The 16,222-nt window shown below is 40.5% G+C and overlaps 1 protein-coding gene across 1 annotated transcript in view; it reads left to right on the forward strand.

The window, feature by feature from the left end:
• The window catches only part of TTC21B (tetratricopeptide repeat domain 21B), an 89,626-nt gene extending 78,109 nt beyond the window's left edge, over window positions 1-11,517 (forward strand). Inside the window, exon 30 of the mRNA XM_081814266.1 lies at window positions 10,269-11,517. Coding sequence (XP_081670392.1) covers window positions 10,269-10,304 — 36 coding nt within the window. The 3' untranslated portion in view covers window positions 10,305-11,517. The remainder of the gene's footprint in view (window positions 1-10,268) is intronic.
• Window positions 11,518-16,222: the final 4,705 nt, after the last annotated feature.

The raw sequence follows: 16,222 nt of genomic DNA on the forward strand, positions 1-16,222 counted from the left end.
AGGAAAGCGGGAACTCAAACTGCTAGTTGAAGGAATCAGGTGAAATGAGAGTTTGGGGGCTGCGCTAAGGACAGAGAGCTGAGGAGCACAACATGAAAGAATCTTCTATCAACCTCGGATCAGAATACCATCCCCTCATGGTGAGGAAGCAGTTACAAGTTTAATGCACTTTGACCTTAAGCCAGCTAGTATGAACTGGGTCCCAAGAAGAAATAGCTTTCTTCCCTAGAAGTCAAGAACCTAGAGCAGTTCTGGAAGGGTTGTCCGCATGCACAGCTGAGGAAGCTACGTTGAACCTTGCATTAGGGTACATCTAGTCCCTACTAGAGTAGTAGAGTCGCTGTGGAAACCAAATGACCAATTAAGACTGACAGAAACTTGTAGTTTGGGACTGGAGACAAGCGACTAGCCTTATAATAGGATTATATAGCACTGCTAGCACTGATGAAGTAATACATGAAGGACTGGCAAAGGTGCAGGGAAGCTAACACGTTCATATTCTGCTGGCACAGTGTAGTCAGCCTTCCTGAAGGGCATTCGGCAGCATGAATTAAGAGCTTGTCCTTTGAGTAATCGCACTTAGAAAAGTTTTTCATGGGAGATATTCAGAAATTTCTCAAAATTTTCCAGTTAAAAAAAACAAACAGAAAGCTCATTTTTTGTTTTTTGGGTTTGTTGTTGTTGTTGTTGTTGTTACCAAAACACTCAACATAAAGGAAGTGGTCAAATATATTAAAGTTTACCCAATAATGGAATACTATGTAGTCATCAAAACTATTTTCAAAGATGTTTTTATGTGTTTTTTAAAACTTCTCAAAGATTTTTAACTGCTAAAGTTCTCACAAAATAATAAGCAAAATAGCAGGAAACATAACTCCATATAAAATATTAACTTGGAAAAAAATAGATGCATGGATATAAATACATACAAAACCAGAGGAAACTAACCCAATTTTGGGGAGGCGCTTGGGTGGCTCAGTCAGTTAAGCGTCTGCCTTCGGCTCAGGTCATCATCCCAGGGTCCTGAGATCGAGCCCGACGTCAGGCTCCCTGCTTAGCGGGGACTCTGCTTCTCCGAACTCTCCCTCCACCCCCCCACCTGCCCGACTCATGCTCTCTCTCAAATAAATAAATCTTTTTTTTTTTTAAAGAAATTAACCCAAATTTTAACTCATTATATCTGAGTGCTGAAATAATCAGAAATGTATTTATTTTACAAGTTAGCTGCAATGAACATATACACTAAAAAAATTTGTGGTTTTTTTTTTAGAGAATAACGTTCTCAAACTTGCTTCTTGCTGACTGTTTAAAGTTCTTTAGCTGAGCAAAGATGAGTAGGAAAAACTAAACAAAAGCTAACATTCTTTCAACTCTTAACACCCACACTTTACTACTAATTGTTTATGCAGAATGTAATCTGGTTTATTTCACTTGTCAGAGGAAAAGATTCAGGATGTAGAAGATAAAAAAAGACTGCGGGAAATGTTAACAGGGGTGGTAATAGCCATGATAATAGGAGAACATGGGATTACTAAAGAGGCTAGAAGTTTCTCTCGTCAAAATGGGTAAAGAGCACAGTCTCGCAAGTGCAGAAAAATTGAGAGCAAAGCCAGTTCTCTGCAGTTTTAGCTCATATTCTAAAAAAGTTCTAGTGATGATCCTACCAAATTTAATAAGAAGCCAGTGGAAATAACTGAACTCACACAGGGCCACAAAGTGTGGTGGTTCAGTTTTGTGTCCTGAACCTCCCCCCCCCCCTTGGAGGAAGAGGGCCCCCTCTTCTAATCTGAACAAAGATTCCTTGTAGGTTAGTAACAGCCCTGTGAATGGAAGGTGAGGAGTTACAGACAGCAGACAGCCTAGGAAATGTTCAGATACAGAGCTGAGGGTAAGGGCTTGGGGGGCATGCCGGCTGCAGAGCCCTGTGACGTGACCAGTGTCTTGCTTCGTTTTTCTGGTTTCTAAGATAGGAGCTACTTGAGCATCTTGGAATATTTAAAGCCAACAGATATTGAAGGTACAAGAAAGAGAAGAGGGGAAAACTGGAGTAGGAAAAGGGTGAGGGTCCGGGGGCGTTTAGAAGAGTAAGAGTTTGCAGGGATGTGTGATTTTTGTAAGGAGACTATCAGAACCAAAAAACTGCAGAAAAGAGGTCTGACAGATAAAGGTGGCCTCGGGAGCCCTTATGCTAATTGGCTCCAATAATTTTGTAATAAATAAAATGGACTTTGACCTAAATGCAGTACCACTGCTTCATATGCATGGAATTTGGGGGCCTCTGTTTTCCTTGGGCTCTGAAGTATTTTTCACTTACTTCCAGGTTCCTGGTGGTGGTTGCTGGAAGTCTGCCTGCCAGATTAGAGGGGGGTTACTATAACATAATAAATCATAGTTATGGGTGGAAAAAAGTGCTACCCACCTTTTAATACTCTTCTTAAGAACCAGATGTTTTCTAGAAAAATGCTTCACTCTACAATCTGCCTTACAGTGCACATAAATGAATCTGGCACCATGCCCACAAAAGCAACTTGATCCCATAAATGAAAGCTGAGTAATGAGCAGGTTCTAAATGTCTTCCTTCCGAGTGGTATAACCTTAGAAGCTGTGGCAATCTTTAAACCAAACTGTTTTCAAATAGTGTGCATGTTATTTTTATCTTTCTTCAAACAAATTGTTTTGGCAACGTAAAAGAAACTCTGTTTAAAAAAAAAAAAATAAGGGTATTTTAAGAAGGTAATTACTATTTCAGTTTCCGCCAAAGGCAGGCTACTTTTATTTTTAATGGGTAAATGATGTAAGAAGTTTAAAAAAAAATTTTTTTTTTTAAATCACAAACAGAGCTGGGAAGTAGTAGTATGCTCACTTTTAATGGGCCAGGGTAAGAGGTTCTGCTCCCCAGTTAGAGATTAAACTTTCTTTGAAAAACTAAGTTTAAAAACTTGGAAGGAAAAAAAATGTGCTAAAATGCTAAGCAGTTATATAAATGCTCTTTTCAAACACTTTAAGTTAAATACTTGAAATTGCTCTAGTTAATGAATAAAAACTTCTCCCCTGACATACAATTTCTTGAAAAACGTCTGACCGATTTTTCACATTGACTTAAGTCACAAAGTGCAGAGGACATTTGGAGGGGAATTTAGGAATTGGGAAAGTCCAGGATTTTGAGAACACCCAAGAGCAAAGTTAAAATGATTGAACATATGCCCCACAAAGAGGCAAGAGGAAGAAATGTTACAAACACGGTGTGTCTGGATCCTGCTAGCACTTCTCTGTGCTAAACACATAACTCTTAAGTTATAGTGTCGGATCTTTTTGTATGCTTTTGTTATTGTTGTTTTCATAGATTTCTTAAAATGTCAAATATTCATTATTTTAGTTCCAGTGCAGATTGTTTTTATTTTCACAAAAAGAATTTTTTTGCTTTTTTGGTTGACTTTAACTTTTCATTTGGAAATCTTTTCAGACTTGCAGAAGTTGCATGAATAAGAAAAGTACAAAGACTACCCACCTGCCGTTTACTCAGATATAAAAATATTGCCACTGTCTTACTTCAAGGCTCCATCCTGTGTGCCTTCTCTGTGTGGTTACGTATGTTTCTGTATACGTTGATGCATACACACTTAGATACTCATACCCATACATAGAATTTTTTTCTGAGCATTTTGAGAGTAAGTTGCATATATTATACATGCCCCTGTTCTCCTAAGTACTTCCTTGTGTATTTCCCAAGAATGGAAATCCTTCTCCAGTCACAGTACAGTCGTGAGCTTGAGTATATTTAACATCGACACAGGAATTTTAATCTCCCACTCTACTGCCAGTTGGTGCCATAATGTCCTCTATCCCATAGCATCCTTTTCCTCCAATCCGGTTCCACTCTGGGATCGGGGACTGCATTGCTTGTCATGCCTCTTTAGTCTTGTTTAAAGCTGGGGCAATTCCCACAACCTTTCTCTGTCTTTTGTAGCACAGCCATGTCTGAAGGATACAGTCATCCAGCCCTTTTCTTTATTGTAGAGTTGTTCCTCATTTGGGGATAGTCTGATAACTCTTCATGGTTAGATTTACATTGAGCACACCTGGCCATAATCCTATATAAGTAATGCCTTGTCCTTAGGGTATCCTCTGGAAGCACACAGTGTCCATCTGTCCTGGTTGATGACATTAATTTTGATTACCCAGTCAGATTTTCCCACTCTGGAGTTGTTAGTGTTTTCCCTTGTACCTAGTAACCAGTCTGTGAGGAGATACTTTTAGATCATACAAATAGTCTACTCTTCTTCAAAAATATTCCCTAGGTTAGCATGATTCTTTCCTGATCTCTTCTTAACCATGATGGTTATAAAAGACAGTCCCGTCTGTCATCAGCACATTCTCCACATGTACCAACCAGTCAGCCCTCAGCATTTTACTGTAAGCAAGAGCCCCTCCCTTTCTTACTTATTATTTTTTACTTTTTATGAATTAATCTATTATTTATGGATTCATGAATTCTTTTTATTCCCCCCCCCCCAATGACTCATAAGTCACTAATGTCCTTATTTTGGTGCTTGAATTGTTTCAGATTTGGCCAGCGGGACCTGCATTAAGCTGGCTCCTTTGGCCTTGGGACATGCCCCCATCATTTTTTTTTTTTTTTCTTTTTGAGCACTTCCCTACTTTCTAGTATAACAAAATGTCTTAGGTTGAACTTCTAATTGCCCTTCCCCAGCCCTGCAGTCAGCAGTTTCTCCAAGGAGCCCTGGTTCCCTTTAGTGAGGGGATGGTGTTAGAGATCAAGATCTTACTGCTAAAGTGCTCACTGCTACTAGGGTGAATTGTTTCTAAACACTCTGAGCAGGGGCGCCTTGGGGGCTCAGTCGGTTAAGTATCTGACTCCTGGTTTCAGCTCAGGTCACGATCTCACGGTCATGAGATAGAGCCCTGTGTCAGGTTCTGCACTCGGCGGGGAGTCTGTTTGAGATTCTCTCCCTCTCCCTCTGCCCCTCCCCTTGCTCACTCTCTCTCTCTTTCTCAAATAAATAAATCTTCTAAAAAGAAATGTAACACTTTGAGCAAATAAAAAACATGCATGCATATGCACACGTACACATGTATACACATATATGTGTGCACATACACATGAATGCACAAATAAATACACACACACATATTTTAGAAATCACAAAACTACATCCATTTCTCCAATTCCGATTTATCATCTTGGGTTCTTTCTTGCTTTCCCCCAGTCTTCATTTGTACCTCCCTTCTTCCACAGTGAGACCTTGAGTCCCAGCAACCTCAACATATTTGTTCATTTCTTCAATCCTATAATCCATCTAAAATAGTTTCAGAATTGCTTCACCCAACACTCATGACAAAAAACAAACCTACTAAAGACCTCAAGATTTGTTTGCTGTCCCCCACCTTCCTCAGCACCACCAATTTTGATTGATTTTAATGTTGATAAATTTAACAACCTATCTTAAAGTGTTGCCATAAGCATTTTGCAGTGGTATGAGGTATTTTAAAAATCAAACTAAATAATTTATTGCTGACAAGAGTGTATGCTTTGCTCCATAAACCAGCTTTGCAATCTCCCTCCAAATATTCATCTACTTGGAAAATAAATGCCATCCCTTCCCACACTAACCAGTGTCATATTAATGATGTAGTGGCAGGAAGGAGAATAGGAGACCCGGAGCTTAAGCAAAACATCACGTTCTGAGGACTGAGAGTTGAGCGTTTTGTTAAAAATATGTAGCAGATCTTATTATCATAAACTGATTTGTGTTTGCCCTCACGTATTTTCAGACCCTTTGCTATGATAGTTTATGTGGCAGTTATAAACATCTCTAAAAACATAGGAGATTTTGCTTCCTAGATTACTCAAAATACAAGTTTCTAGATTTATAAAACCTGCCCTTTCATACTGTTGCCTTTTTCATTGAGAGAATCCTGGTCTTTGCTGGAAAAAGTTAGATGTATTTCCCTTAGTCTTTATTTTTGTATTTACATTTTATAGCTATTTTATTGCGTCCTACGGCCTCACAAAATGGTTTTGAATAGCAGAGCTGCAGAGCTGACAGGGAGGTCAGCTATGTTAATTTCAAAGAGCCCCAGTCTTCGGTGTGAGGTTGCCTAGCAACCCATCTCTCAGGCCTCCTTTGTGGATGCGAGAAGAGGAAGCAATTCTTCTATACACTCTCAAGCCGAGATGGTTTTATAAAGTGAAAAACCTTTCGCAAAGGGTCCAACACAACCCGTCTCTGCTTTTCTGCCCACTTTGTACACTTCACACATGATGAGAGCAATATTCCATCCTTTGATGCCTTAGATCTGGTACAGATATAAAACAGAGCTACACACGCTATGGTCAAACAGTGGAAGTGACCTGTATCCCTATGTTAAATCGAGACACGTTAATTAAACCACTCGCCTTTCCCTTTCTCTTACATGAAAGCATACTTTCCCCTCAAGTTCTAAAAGCCAGTTATGTTAAATGAAACTGCCTGCTGAGCATCAGTTACCATAGCGACGCAGGCAAGAGTGGTGGTTTTCTCCTTAGGCACAGGATGGCTGAAATGTGTTCAACTAGGGATTCATGCAGCTTGCTGACTAGAAATCAGGCAGCTGGGAAGAACCTGTTCTATTCCCTTTTCTCCACACTAACTTGAAAAAAAAATAACTAACCCCTCTGTGCTGTTTTGCCAAAGCTATTTGCTTTTTAGAACTGAACTTCAGTGGGTGGCAGAATTGCCCTAACTGAAGGCACATAAGAGAAGGAGGGGACGATAATGCAATGCCAGTGTAAGCCCACATGGGCAGCAGAGACACGTAGAGAAGAGTATTCTAGAAGATACGCTGCCCTTTCAGACATTCGGAAAATAAAAATAACAGCTAGAAATGCATGTTATTTTCACATTGTGAAAATATTGACGGGCAATGTTTGGAACCATTTATGATCCCCTAACTTTATTTTCTAGGCAGACGATGCTGTTCAGGAGAACATTATGGCTCAGATCAATATTATTTAATGGAGAGTCTTCATGATTGCTAGTTAAATCAGGTAGAGGGTAAAATGCCTTGTGCCATGCTCGCTTGCCTCCAATTATGGCCGAGAAGGGGGAGGCAGGAGACCATAGCGGGCTCTGGAGTCAGACAGCCTGGCTTCAGTCCTCTGCCGCTTGCTAGTGGTGGGATTTGGGACAAGTTGCTTAAGTCCCTGACGTCTCTTTCCTAACATTTGAAATGGGCCTAAAAAGGAGACTGTTGACAGTGTGAAGTAAGAAAATCTATGTAAAGCGACCTGGCTGTCGCTATGAATCTGGCTCCGTCAATCACCCGGCACTTACTGAACACACGGTATGGGCCCAGCATCATGCTCAACGTGAGAGGGATCCCGAGGCCCCAGCCGGAAAGAGGGCAGCCACGTGTGAGTGACGCCTGCAGGTTATCCCCCTTCCCGCCTCCAGACGTTCCAATTTGGTTTGTCATTGTCACGGATACTCCATCCCTATGACACGGCTCGCCCTGGGGTCTGCCTCCAGGGCCAGGTCATGGGAAAACTGCTATTGTACAGCCAGATTTTGCTTTCTGCCCAAACTGGTGTTGCCAACACCCTCAGTCACCCTTTCATCAAACTGGAGGTCTGCCTCAGTGGAGGGAGTTCAAATAGTGGGCGACCACCTCCGAATGCACTTCCAAAAGAGCCGCCAAACTGTTTTCAGCAACGACACAACATGGAAAGTCTAAGAATTTCCCAAGTGCCTCTCTTGGGCACTGTTTTCTGGCAACATTATATCTTCTATACAAATCATTGGCATAATTCCTAGAAAGCATTACCTCTTAAAAATTCAGATCATTTAGTCTAATCCCTTCATTTTACATATAAGGAAGAGAGCTCAGGGACACTGATTAATTGATCCAGCTCATTTGGAGCTCTATATATGTACATGATACTATATATACATACACATGCACACACATACACTCATATAAATATACACATATATAAGGAGAATAAGTCTTACAGATTTTTTTTTTATGTTTGTCTCAAAGGAGACTCCAAACTCCCCGTTATCATTAGTGATTACAATTTGCAAGTAACAGAAACCAACACAGAATGGCCCAAGTTACGCATGAGGTTCTTAGGACCTCATGGAGGGCTATGAAGGTCAGCACTGGAACTAGGAGGCGGGAAGGAACTGGAACCACGAATTGGAATGTGGGCAGGACTCTACCCCTTTTCCTCTGCTGTTTTCTGCATGTCTGTATTCATCCTTCCATCCAGCCATTTACTAATTCAAGACATTCAACAAATGCTCACTGAAGACATCTTCTGCGCCAGGCAAGAGAACGTCAAACAGAGCAGACGTGCTCTTCTCCATTTCTCAGGGACATTTTCCTGCTCCCGTGGTCCACGTTTAGCCACATGCAGGGATGGACATACAGCCCCTTGGTCCCATCTCTCTCCCATTCTGGCCACGAGAGAGGCCGCCCAGTGAAACAGGCTACCCAAGTCTCCCTCTTTGGCTCAGAAAGCTCTGGGCAGGCAGCCCTCTGATCTTTTTGCGCATCTCCCTCCATAGTATTTAATACAGTATATTTTTTTAAAAGTCATTCGGACACTAGCATAGCTGACCATCTACATAAAAAAGCACACACTTCAGTTAAATAATGGGAAAAAGTCCTCAAGTTTCACTGATAAACTAATTTTTAACATGGTAAATTATTTGTTCAAAATCATAATTCTCTCATCTGGTTGCTTTCTACCAGATGTCTAAAAAACCCAGCCAAGGACCTACCAAGCTCTGCACCACTTCAGTGCTAACTAGGAGTGCAGGGGGCCTACCTTGCTGAGAGTCTCAGTGACTCCATAACTGTCCAGGCCGATGCTTTTCCACAGCAGGGGGAAAACAACCATAATGATCAGTGCTCCTCCATACTGATGAGTAAGCTATTTCAAAGACCATGTTGATCTATAACAAGACCTTTGACCTGCATATTCCTTCTGTGCAGGATGGCCCTTATATTTACACGTTAATCTATTATCGTGTAAAAGGAGGCCATTAAACATTATCCCAGCTCATGTGAAAGACATACCGGGGGAGGGGGTAACAAATTAAGCTGGTTCCATTTAGCTCCCAAGAATTTTTTGCTGTGCCATCCCATTAAGTCTCCAGGACTCCAGCCCACCTCTCTTGGGCTCACATTATGTCCTGAGGCAATGTGAGGTAAGACCCAGTTAGGCAGAAACCAAGCAAAATTTAAGGAAATAGATCTGCATCATTTCTTCAGGGTGGCCGCCAACAAGATGCTAGCTGATGGAGCGAAATCTTCAGCTGAAGCGGAAGGCAAGTTAGTAAAGCCAAGGGGGGCTGCAGAGGCAGGAGACGCTCACTTGGCTGAAAGCTAACACTCGCCAGCGAGGACTGCTCCTGTGAGGTCGCTCGTGGTACTACATCTCGTGGGGACACACTTGACGCAAGACTCTGATGCTCCAGGTCCCATCTGCTTAGGTATAACCGCCTCCCCTTGCCCCTTTTCCTCCCCGTCCCACCCCTGATTTACATACACACGGTACTGGTACTTTCCTCTCTCTTCTTGTCTGTCCCCATGACAGGACCCCTTTCCTACCTGTAGTGAAGCCCTACTGTTTTCTGTTTCTGTTCAAGATATTTTCTTGGTGCCCCAAATTCTCCTGTTTTGGCTTCTAGCTGAGCTATTTTGTCCCTTTCTTCTAATGAGTCTTAAAAAACAAACAAAAACCTCTTTAATATTCAGCTTTTTAAATTTTTTTTAAGATTTTATTTATTTATCTGACAGAGAGAGACACAGCGAAAGAGGGAACACAAGCAGGGGGAGTGGGAGAGGGAGAAGCAGGCTTCCCGCTGAGCTGGGAGCCCCATGCAGGGCTCCATCCCAGGACCCTGGGACCATGACCTGAGCTGAAGGCAGAGGTGTAACCAACTGAGCCACCCAGGCACCCCAATATTCAGCTTTTTTATAATAAAATTGATGGCACATCAGACCCCAAATCTGATCAGCAAGAACAACAAAAATGTCTGTTGTTGTTTCAGTGCAGAAGCTTAAACTCTAAACTCTTCAAGTGCAGCAAATAAAGAAAAGAAAAACAAGAGTAGTTTGTTCCATTGTAAAATATTAGGAATATAATATTCACAATTCAAAGAGAATTAATGAAGAATCTGAAAAGAAAGAAGCTTGCTTTAAAGAGATCTTGGATCTTGCTGGCCTTCTTATATTAATCATTTCTCTCTTTCATGTAGAGGAGCCCGCCTGTCCTGACTTCCATCTGTCATTAGGAGAACATGACCATCTGGAGCCAGAACAAGATCATCAATCCTTTCGCATATCCAAGTTCTTTAAAAAAATTTTTTTTCTATATAACACGACTGAGAAGTCATTTGTTAAATTCCACTGCTGGTTCTGTCTGATTTCTGTTAGGGATGCATTCCACCTCTGAGTGTGGTGAGCAGGGCCATGATGTGAGGGCAAAGATGCCACCTTTGGGATCTGTTTTCCTTTCATATTGCTGCTGTAACAAATTACCACAAACGGAGTGGCTTGAAAGAGCATGAACGTATTTTCTCATACTGCTGGAGGTCAGAAGTCCAAATGGCTCTTATGGGGCTAAAAGCAAGGTCAAGGAGAACTGTGTTTCTTTTGGAGGCTCTAGGGGAGAATCTGTTCCTTGACTTTTCCAGATTCTAGAGGATGCCTGCATTCTTTGGCTCATGGTCACACCCCTCTGACCTCTGCTTCCATCGTCACAACTCTTTCCCTAAAAGGCCCCTTGTGCTTATATTGGGCCACCTGGAAATGCAGTATAATCTGCCCATCTCGAGATCCTTAACTTAATGACAGATGAAAAATCCATTTTCCCATGTCAGTTAACATATTCCTAGGTTCTAGGGATTAGGAGGTAGATATCTTTGTTGTGGGGTGGGGCAGGCATTATTCTGTATGCTGCAGGGTCTGACATAAGCAGAGGCTTACTTCCTGGAAATCAGCCTGATTTCCAGTTCACTATCAGGTAAATGCATGGGGATTGTTGGTATCTGGGTTTGACCTTTGGCTTATTTGATTGTAGTCCTAAATTCTGGTCTTAGTCTATGGGTGTTACAAAGAGTAGCCCTGGCTTCAAGTTAGACATATCTGGGTTCTCATCTCCACCACTCAGGAGCTCGGAGAACCTGGGCAAGTCCCACAGCTTCTCTGAGTTTTGATTTTCACCTCTCTTCTATGGGGACGTTTTAGGGGAAACACACACAGAGACAGAGACTTGCCCGTAAGGGTGTTCTTCGGAATAACACTGGGAAGGGAATGAGAGAAACAAAATTGGACTTCAATGAAGTCACAAGAAAGGCTTCAGCCAGTCCCACAGGGATTCTGTTGCTGGGATGGCCCTTCAACATTGTCCCTCCATAGGGCAAATGAGCCAAGCAATGGTACCACCTGCCAGGGTTGGGACTAAGGTGAGGTAAGGGAGGCGCTCTGCTCAAGGATAAAATTTAGGGGTGCCAAAAAACTCAGTAATCAAGATAAATATTTTAATGCACTATTTCTAGAAATCTAAATTAATACAACATCCACAAAGAACAAAATATTGAACCATATTAAATAAAGATGGGATCAGTAGGAGTGCTGTGTGGACCCATATTGGAGCCTCAGGCCGAAAGAGAAATTAGTTCTTACCGATGCTGTCTTTATTTAAAATTGTCATATTTGATCATCGTGGATTCTTCATATTTTTTATTTTTAAAAATAGCGCATGAAGATACTATTTCGCTTGATTACTGAGTTTTGTGGCAAGGCCCATTCCTCACTTGCTCCACCTTCCTCTTGGCCCTGCATTGTACGCAGACTATCCCTCCCCCCACTCCAGTAAGGGGTATAATCTTTGGCCAAGGATAATTCCTAAAAAAGGGCTTAGCTGTGAGCCACCAGCAGCCAACATCCTGGCAGCTGGGGGAAGGAATGCTTTGATCCTGAAGAGGAAGACGGTGCCTACTACAGAATCCACTGGTGGGATGCAATGCCTATGTATAAGGAAATTACTTTTTTATATAGTTTTTCAGTCATTGGGATAGAAAAATAGTCATTAAGCACTTAAAGACTTACGTGGCTACTAAAGCTAATTGTGTCAGTTGCTAGTCATACTAGTGAATGTTGTCACGGCCAAGGCTTGTCTGACCTCCTCCTTCATCTTCTTAAGATCCACACATCTGAGTGAAAGGCCCAGATAATTTACTTAAAACTGAGGTTGCCATTAATATTACTGTAAACATGTGACTTTGATCTATGGTTTATTAGCTTTGGTAAGAATTGCTGAGCAGATAAGCCAAAGTGAAACTGCATTCTATCCCATGGCCTGTCTACACCCTTAACCCCAGACAACTTTCCTCTGCTGGTGATCACAATAAAGTGATGGATAGGTATAAATCTTTCATTGCTACAAGGGAAAAAAAAAAAATATATATATATATATATCAAAGTGCAAGCCCTACCAAATGTGGGTTACTGAATGACCTTGGTGAATCCAGCATATATACACCATGTTTTGGAAGCTTGCTAACTTGGCATGGAGAAAAAAATCTATAAATTCTTTATCTTCATTCAAAGATCAGTTATTCTTAAGGGGGAAAGGAGTTTATAAACCTTTGAGAAGATTAGTGATTCTCAAAAGGGGAAGAGATTTACACCCCCTGGGGGTCCTATCAGAAGCTCCTGAACAAGATATTTAAAGCTGTGGCCCCTTCTCAGCTTCCCACTAGAGAAGCGTTTTAACACTCAACATCATCTTCTCTGAAAGGATTCATGATTACTGCAGTGATGCCTGTTACTGATAGGAGAATAACATTTACATCAGGTGTATTGGGACATAAGAGGATAAGAAACACTGTTACAAATTTTGACACAAGTGTACCTGAAACAAAACAGTGGCAAGACATTGCACAACTAACTGGTGTGCCTAGTGTCATTTGCCTCATGAAAAATGTAACTGCAGCTTTTTTTTTTTTTACCTTTTTTTTTATACTGAAGAATAGTTGACACGCAATGTTATAATAGCTTCAGGTGTCCGACACAGTGGTTGGACAAGTCTATTCCATGCTCCCTAGAAGTACAGCTCCCATCTGTCACCATACAGCGCTGTTACAATGCCATTGACAATATTCCCTTACTCTGTGACTTGGAGCTCCATGACTTTTTCATTCCCTAACTGGAAGCCTGTACCTCCGGTTCCTCTTCACCTCTTTTGCCCTCCCCTCTGGCAACTTTTTCATGAGCCAAATTTCAACAGTAGCTGTTGAAAGGTATTTAAAAAGTGCATCATTTGCAGAAACCGTCTCTTTTCAGGAATACTGGAGATTTTTAACTTTCCATCTTAGTTGAAGGAAAAAGGAGGCACTTTATTATATTGCAATAAGTCCTCTCCATATTTGGAAATAAACATTGCTGACACTCCCTTTTGCTTCTTGGCTTGATACTAGTTCTCTTTCTTTTCCCCCCTCCTCCTCCTTCTCCCCCTCCTCCTTCCCCTCCTCCTCCTCCTTCTTCTTATAAAATGACTTCACCATCTTTACTAATGCAAACCTCACACTGATTCTTATGAAAGAAGCAACAGAATTTCTGGACACTGTGTACTCTTCAGATAATGCACCTCTACAATGAATCAGTTTCTTTTTCTTATTTTGCAGATCATTTAGCAAAGTGTACATCCTGAGATGGATTGTGTAAATGCTTTTTCATCTGTGAGCTTATTATATTTTCTTTGGAAATTCTTTGTGATTTTAACATCCTCGGGGGTAGGGAGCTGATGTTTTATATTTACTTTTGTTTTTATTTTTCTCTGGTTGCCTTTTAAATCCAACAGTCCCTTCTCTTTCCTCGTGATAATCATTTCTTTTATGATCTGAAAGCACTTTGTTTTTCTTCACTGTAATCCTAGTTGATTGTACAATATCTTCATTGTTGCTCAGGGCATAAGGCTTGAGGTTTCCGCTGCAGCGTCCAAACCATGATGAGCTTCAGTCATGGCCATTGACAGAAGCTCCAGCTTTCGTCTGGTCTTTGGAACAACCTTATTTACTGCCTTTAATATAATGTTGTTGGACAGTTGATCTTCTAGATGATCTGATGGAGGTTACACTTCAGAATCACTTCCTTGGAATGTCAAAGATTTATTTTCCTCTCATTCATTAAGGAGGAAAAAAAAGAAAGAAAACATAAAATGAACGAATTGAAGAGTCTGCATCACAGGTATCTTTTTGTGAGTATTTCCCACCACCATCCCCTCCCATTTTAAAACTAAAACAGTATGTAACTGGGTGCCCACTCACATTTCATGTGGTTTTTTTTAAAGCAACTGCCCCCCTTCCAAAAAAAGTAACTCCTCTTATACAAGGGGAAGAAAGATACCAATATTTTCAGAAACCTTTTAGAAAGAACTTTGAATCCCAGAATATTAAAGAAAAGTTGCAGATAAGTTAATCCTGCAAGTATTAAATTGAGGTAGATTACAAAATAAATTATAATAACATGGATTAATTGTTGACCTTTCAGGTGGGAAGTAAAAGAATATTTTTAAATTTAATGAACTGTAGATGTTTTAATTGTTGTGATATTATGCTTTAAAAGTGGCTTTCCACTGGACATTCTTAAATCAAATTTAAAAATTACATAAAACTTTTGATTGCCATGATTGTTCTTGTACTTTATATGTATATCAGAAGAAAAATATTAGATACACATATGTTTCTTTTTGCAAATGCCATGATTGGAAAGTTTCTAAAGTATCACAGAATGCATCAGGTATGGATTATTTTATTTTTGCTATAAATGGTAAACTGATTCAATTATTTTCTATAGTTTTCTTCATTGAAAACGGTCACTTTCCACTTGTTGATAATTTTGATTTGAATGTTCTTGCTCAGAAATATGCCCAAATGCTTTGTCACTTTTCTAGGGAATGGAGTTCTTTCTTTGGGGACTATGCATTACATGTAAATTTGTGATATAACCATATTTGTGACTTGAGAGTGTAATAAAAATGTTAGATTTACAGAAGTATTGTCTCAGTATGACATCAGAGTTTACTGTACATTATTATTTAATAATATTAAAGAAACAAAGATAGGAATTAGAAGATAGTCTTCTAGCATGTTTTGTTCCTTTCAGGAAAATAACATGTGAGCCCCTGAAAAAAGGACCTTTCATTAATACTGATTGAAAACATTACTGAATTGGAGTGTAACTGTGGGAGTCCAGCATATTGCAGTTTATGCTTTTTAGGCCGTTTAAGGGTTGTTCTCCTGTGTACACTCTGTGCTTACAGACTCAGAATTACTCACATAGGCATTCAGTTGTCCTCACACTGTCCTGATGGCCATTTGATTGACTTGGCAGTGCATGACATGGTGCACAGCCCAGACCACCCAACCCTTCCTCAACTCGAGCAATTACAGTCCTGCAAAGCAGGATGGTGGCTGATACTTAAGGAGGCCTCTAAGTTGGAAGAACGCAGACCAGTTCAGAAATAGTTTTACCGCTAAGCTTCTGTAATCAGCCTGGGTAGGCAGATGTACCTTTTTTCATTCTGACCAAGTAGGGCCAAGTGGTTATTGTTATTTTTAATTTCCATTCAGAAAAATGGGGTTGAAATGTTTACTGGTTAAGGTTATTTTAAGGAGTAAAGAGAGGGAAATGGTGCTCTACTATTTATAAAGTACCTACTAGGAACAGGGCATTGTATTTAGTGTTTGAAAGGCTTATGTTTGTAGGTCATAGTTTATACACTGTGGGCCATGTGAAAGGCTCAACTTTAGAGGGCCTCCAACTTTAGAGGCCCTCCCTTTAGAGGGCTCGCTGAAATTTTGTTACAGTTCTACTGTTAAGCATAGCTTCATTCATGAGGCTTATTCTATGTATCTGGAGAGTAGCATTCTAATGAGAAAAAAGCCTGGGAAGTTTTATTCATATCTCTTAAGCTATGCTAAAATTTTGCTGTTGCTATAACTAGGAACTTATTAAGTTTCAGATTTTATTAGCCTCTGGGAAATTTGGGAGTTAGCAGAAGAGAGCAAAGAGGAAACAAAAACTTATCTCGAACTCCCTAGTAAAATGCAGGAAGAGCACAATAAAATAAGTATGGATAAAATTATATCTGGTGTTTTGGTGGATCACGTTGTAGAATGAAATGAACTATAAACGCCAAATGGGA

The sequence above is a fragment of the Leptonychotes weddellii genome, chromosome 3, assembly GCF_054177405.1.
Source record: "Leptonychotes weddellii isolate Sample4059 chromosome 3, ASM5417740v2, whole genome shotgun sequence".
Taxonomy (NCBI): Eukaryota; Metazoa; Chordata; class Mammalia; order Carnivora; family Phocidae; genus Leptonychotes; species Leptonychotes weddellii.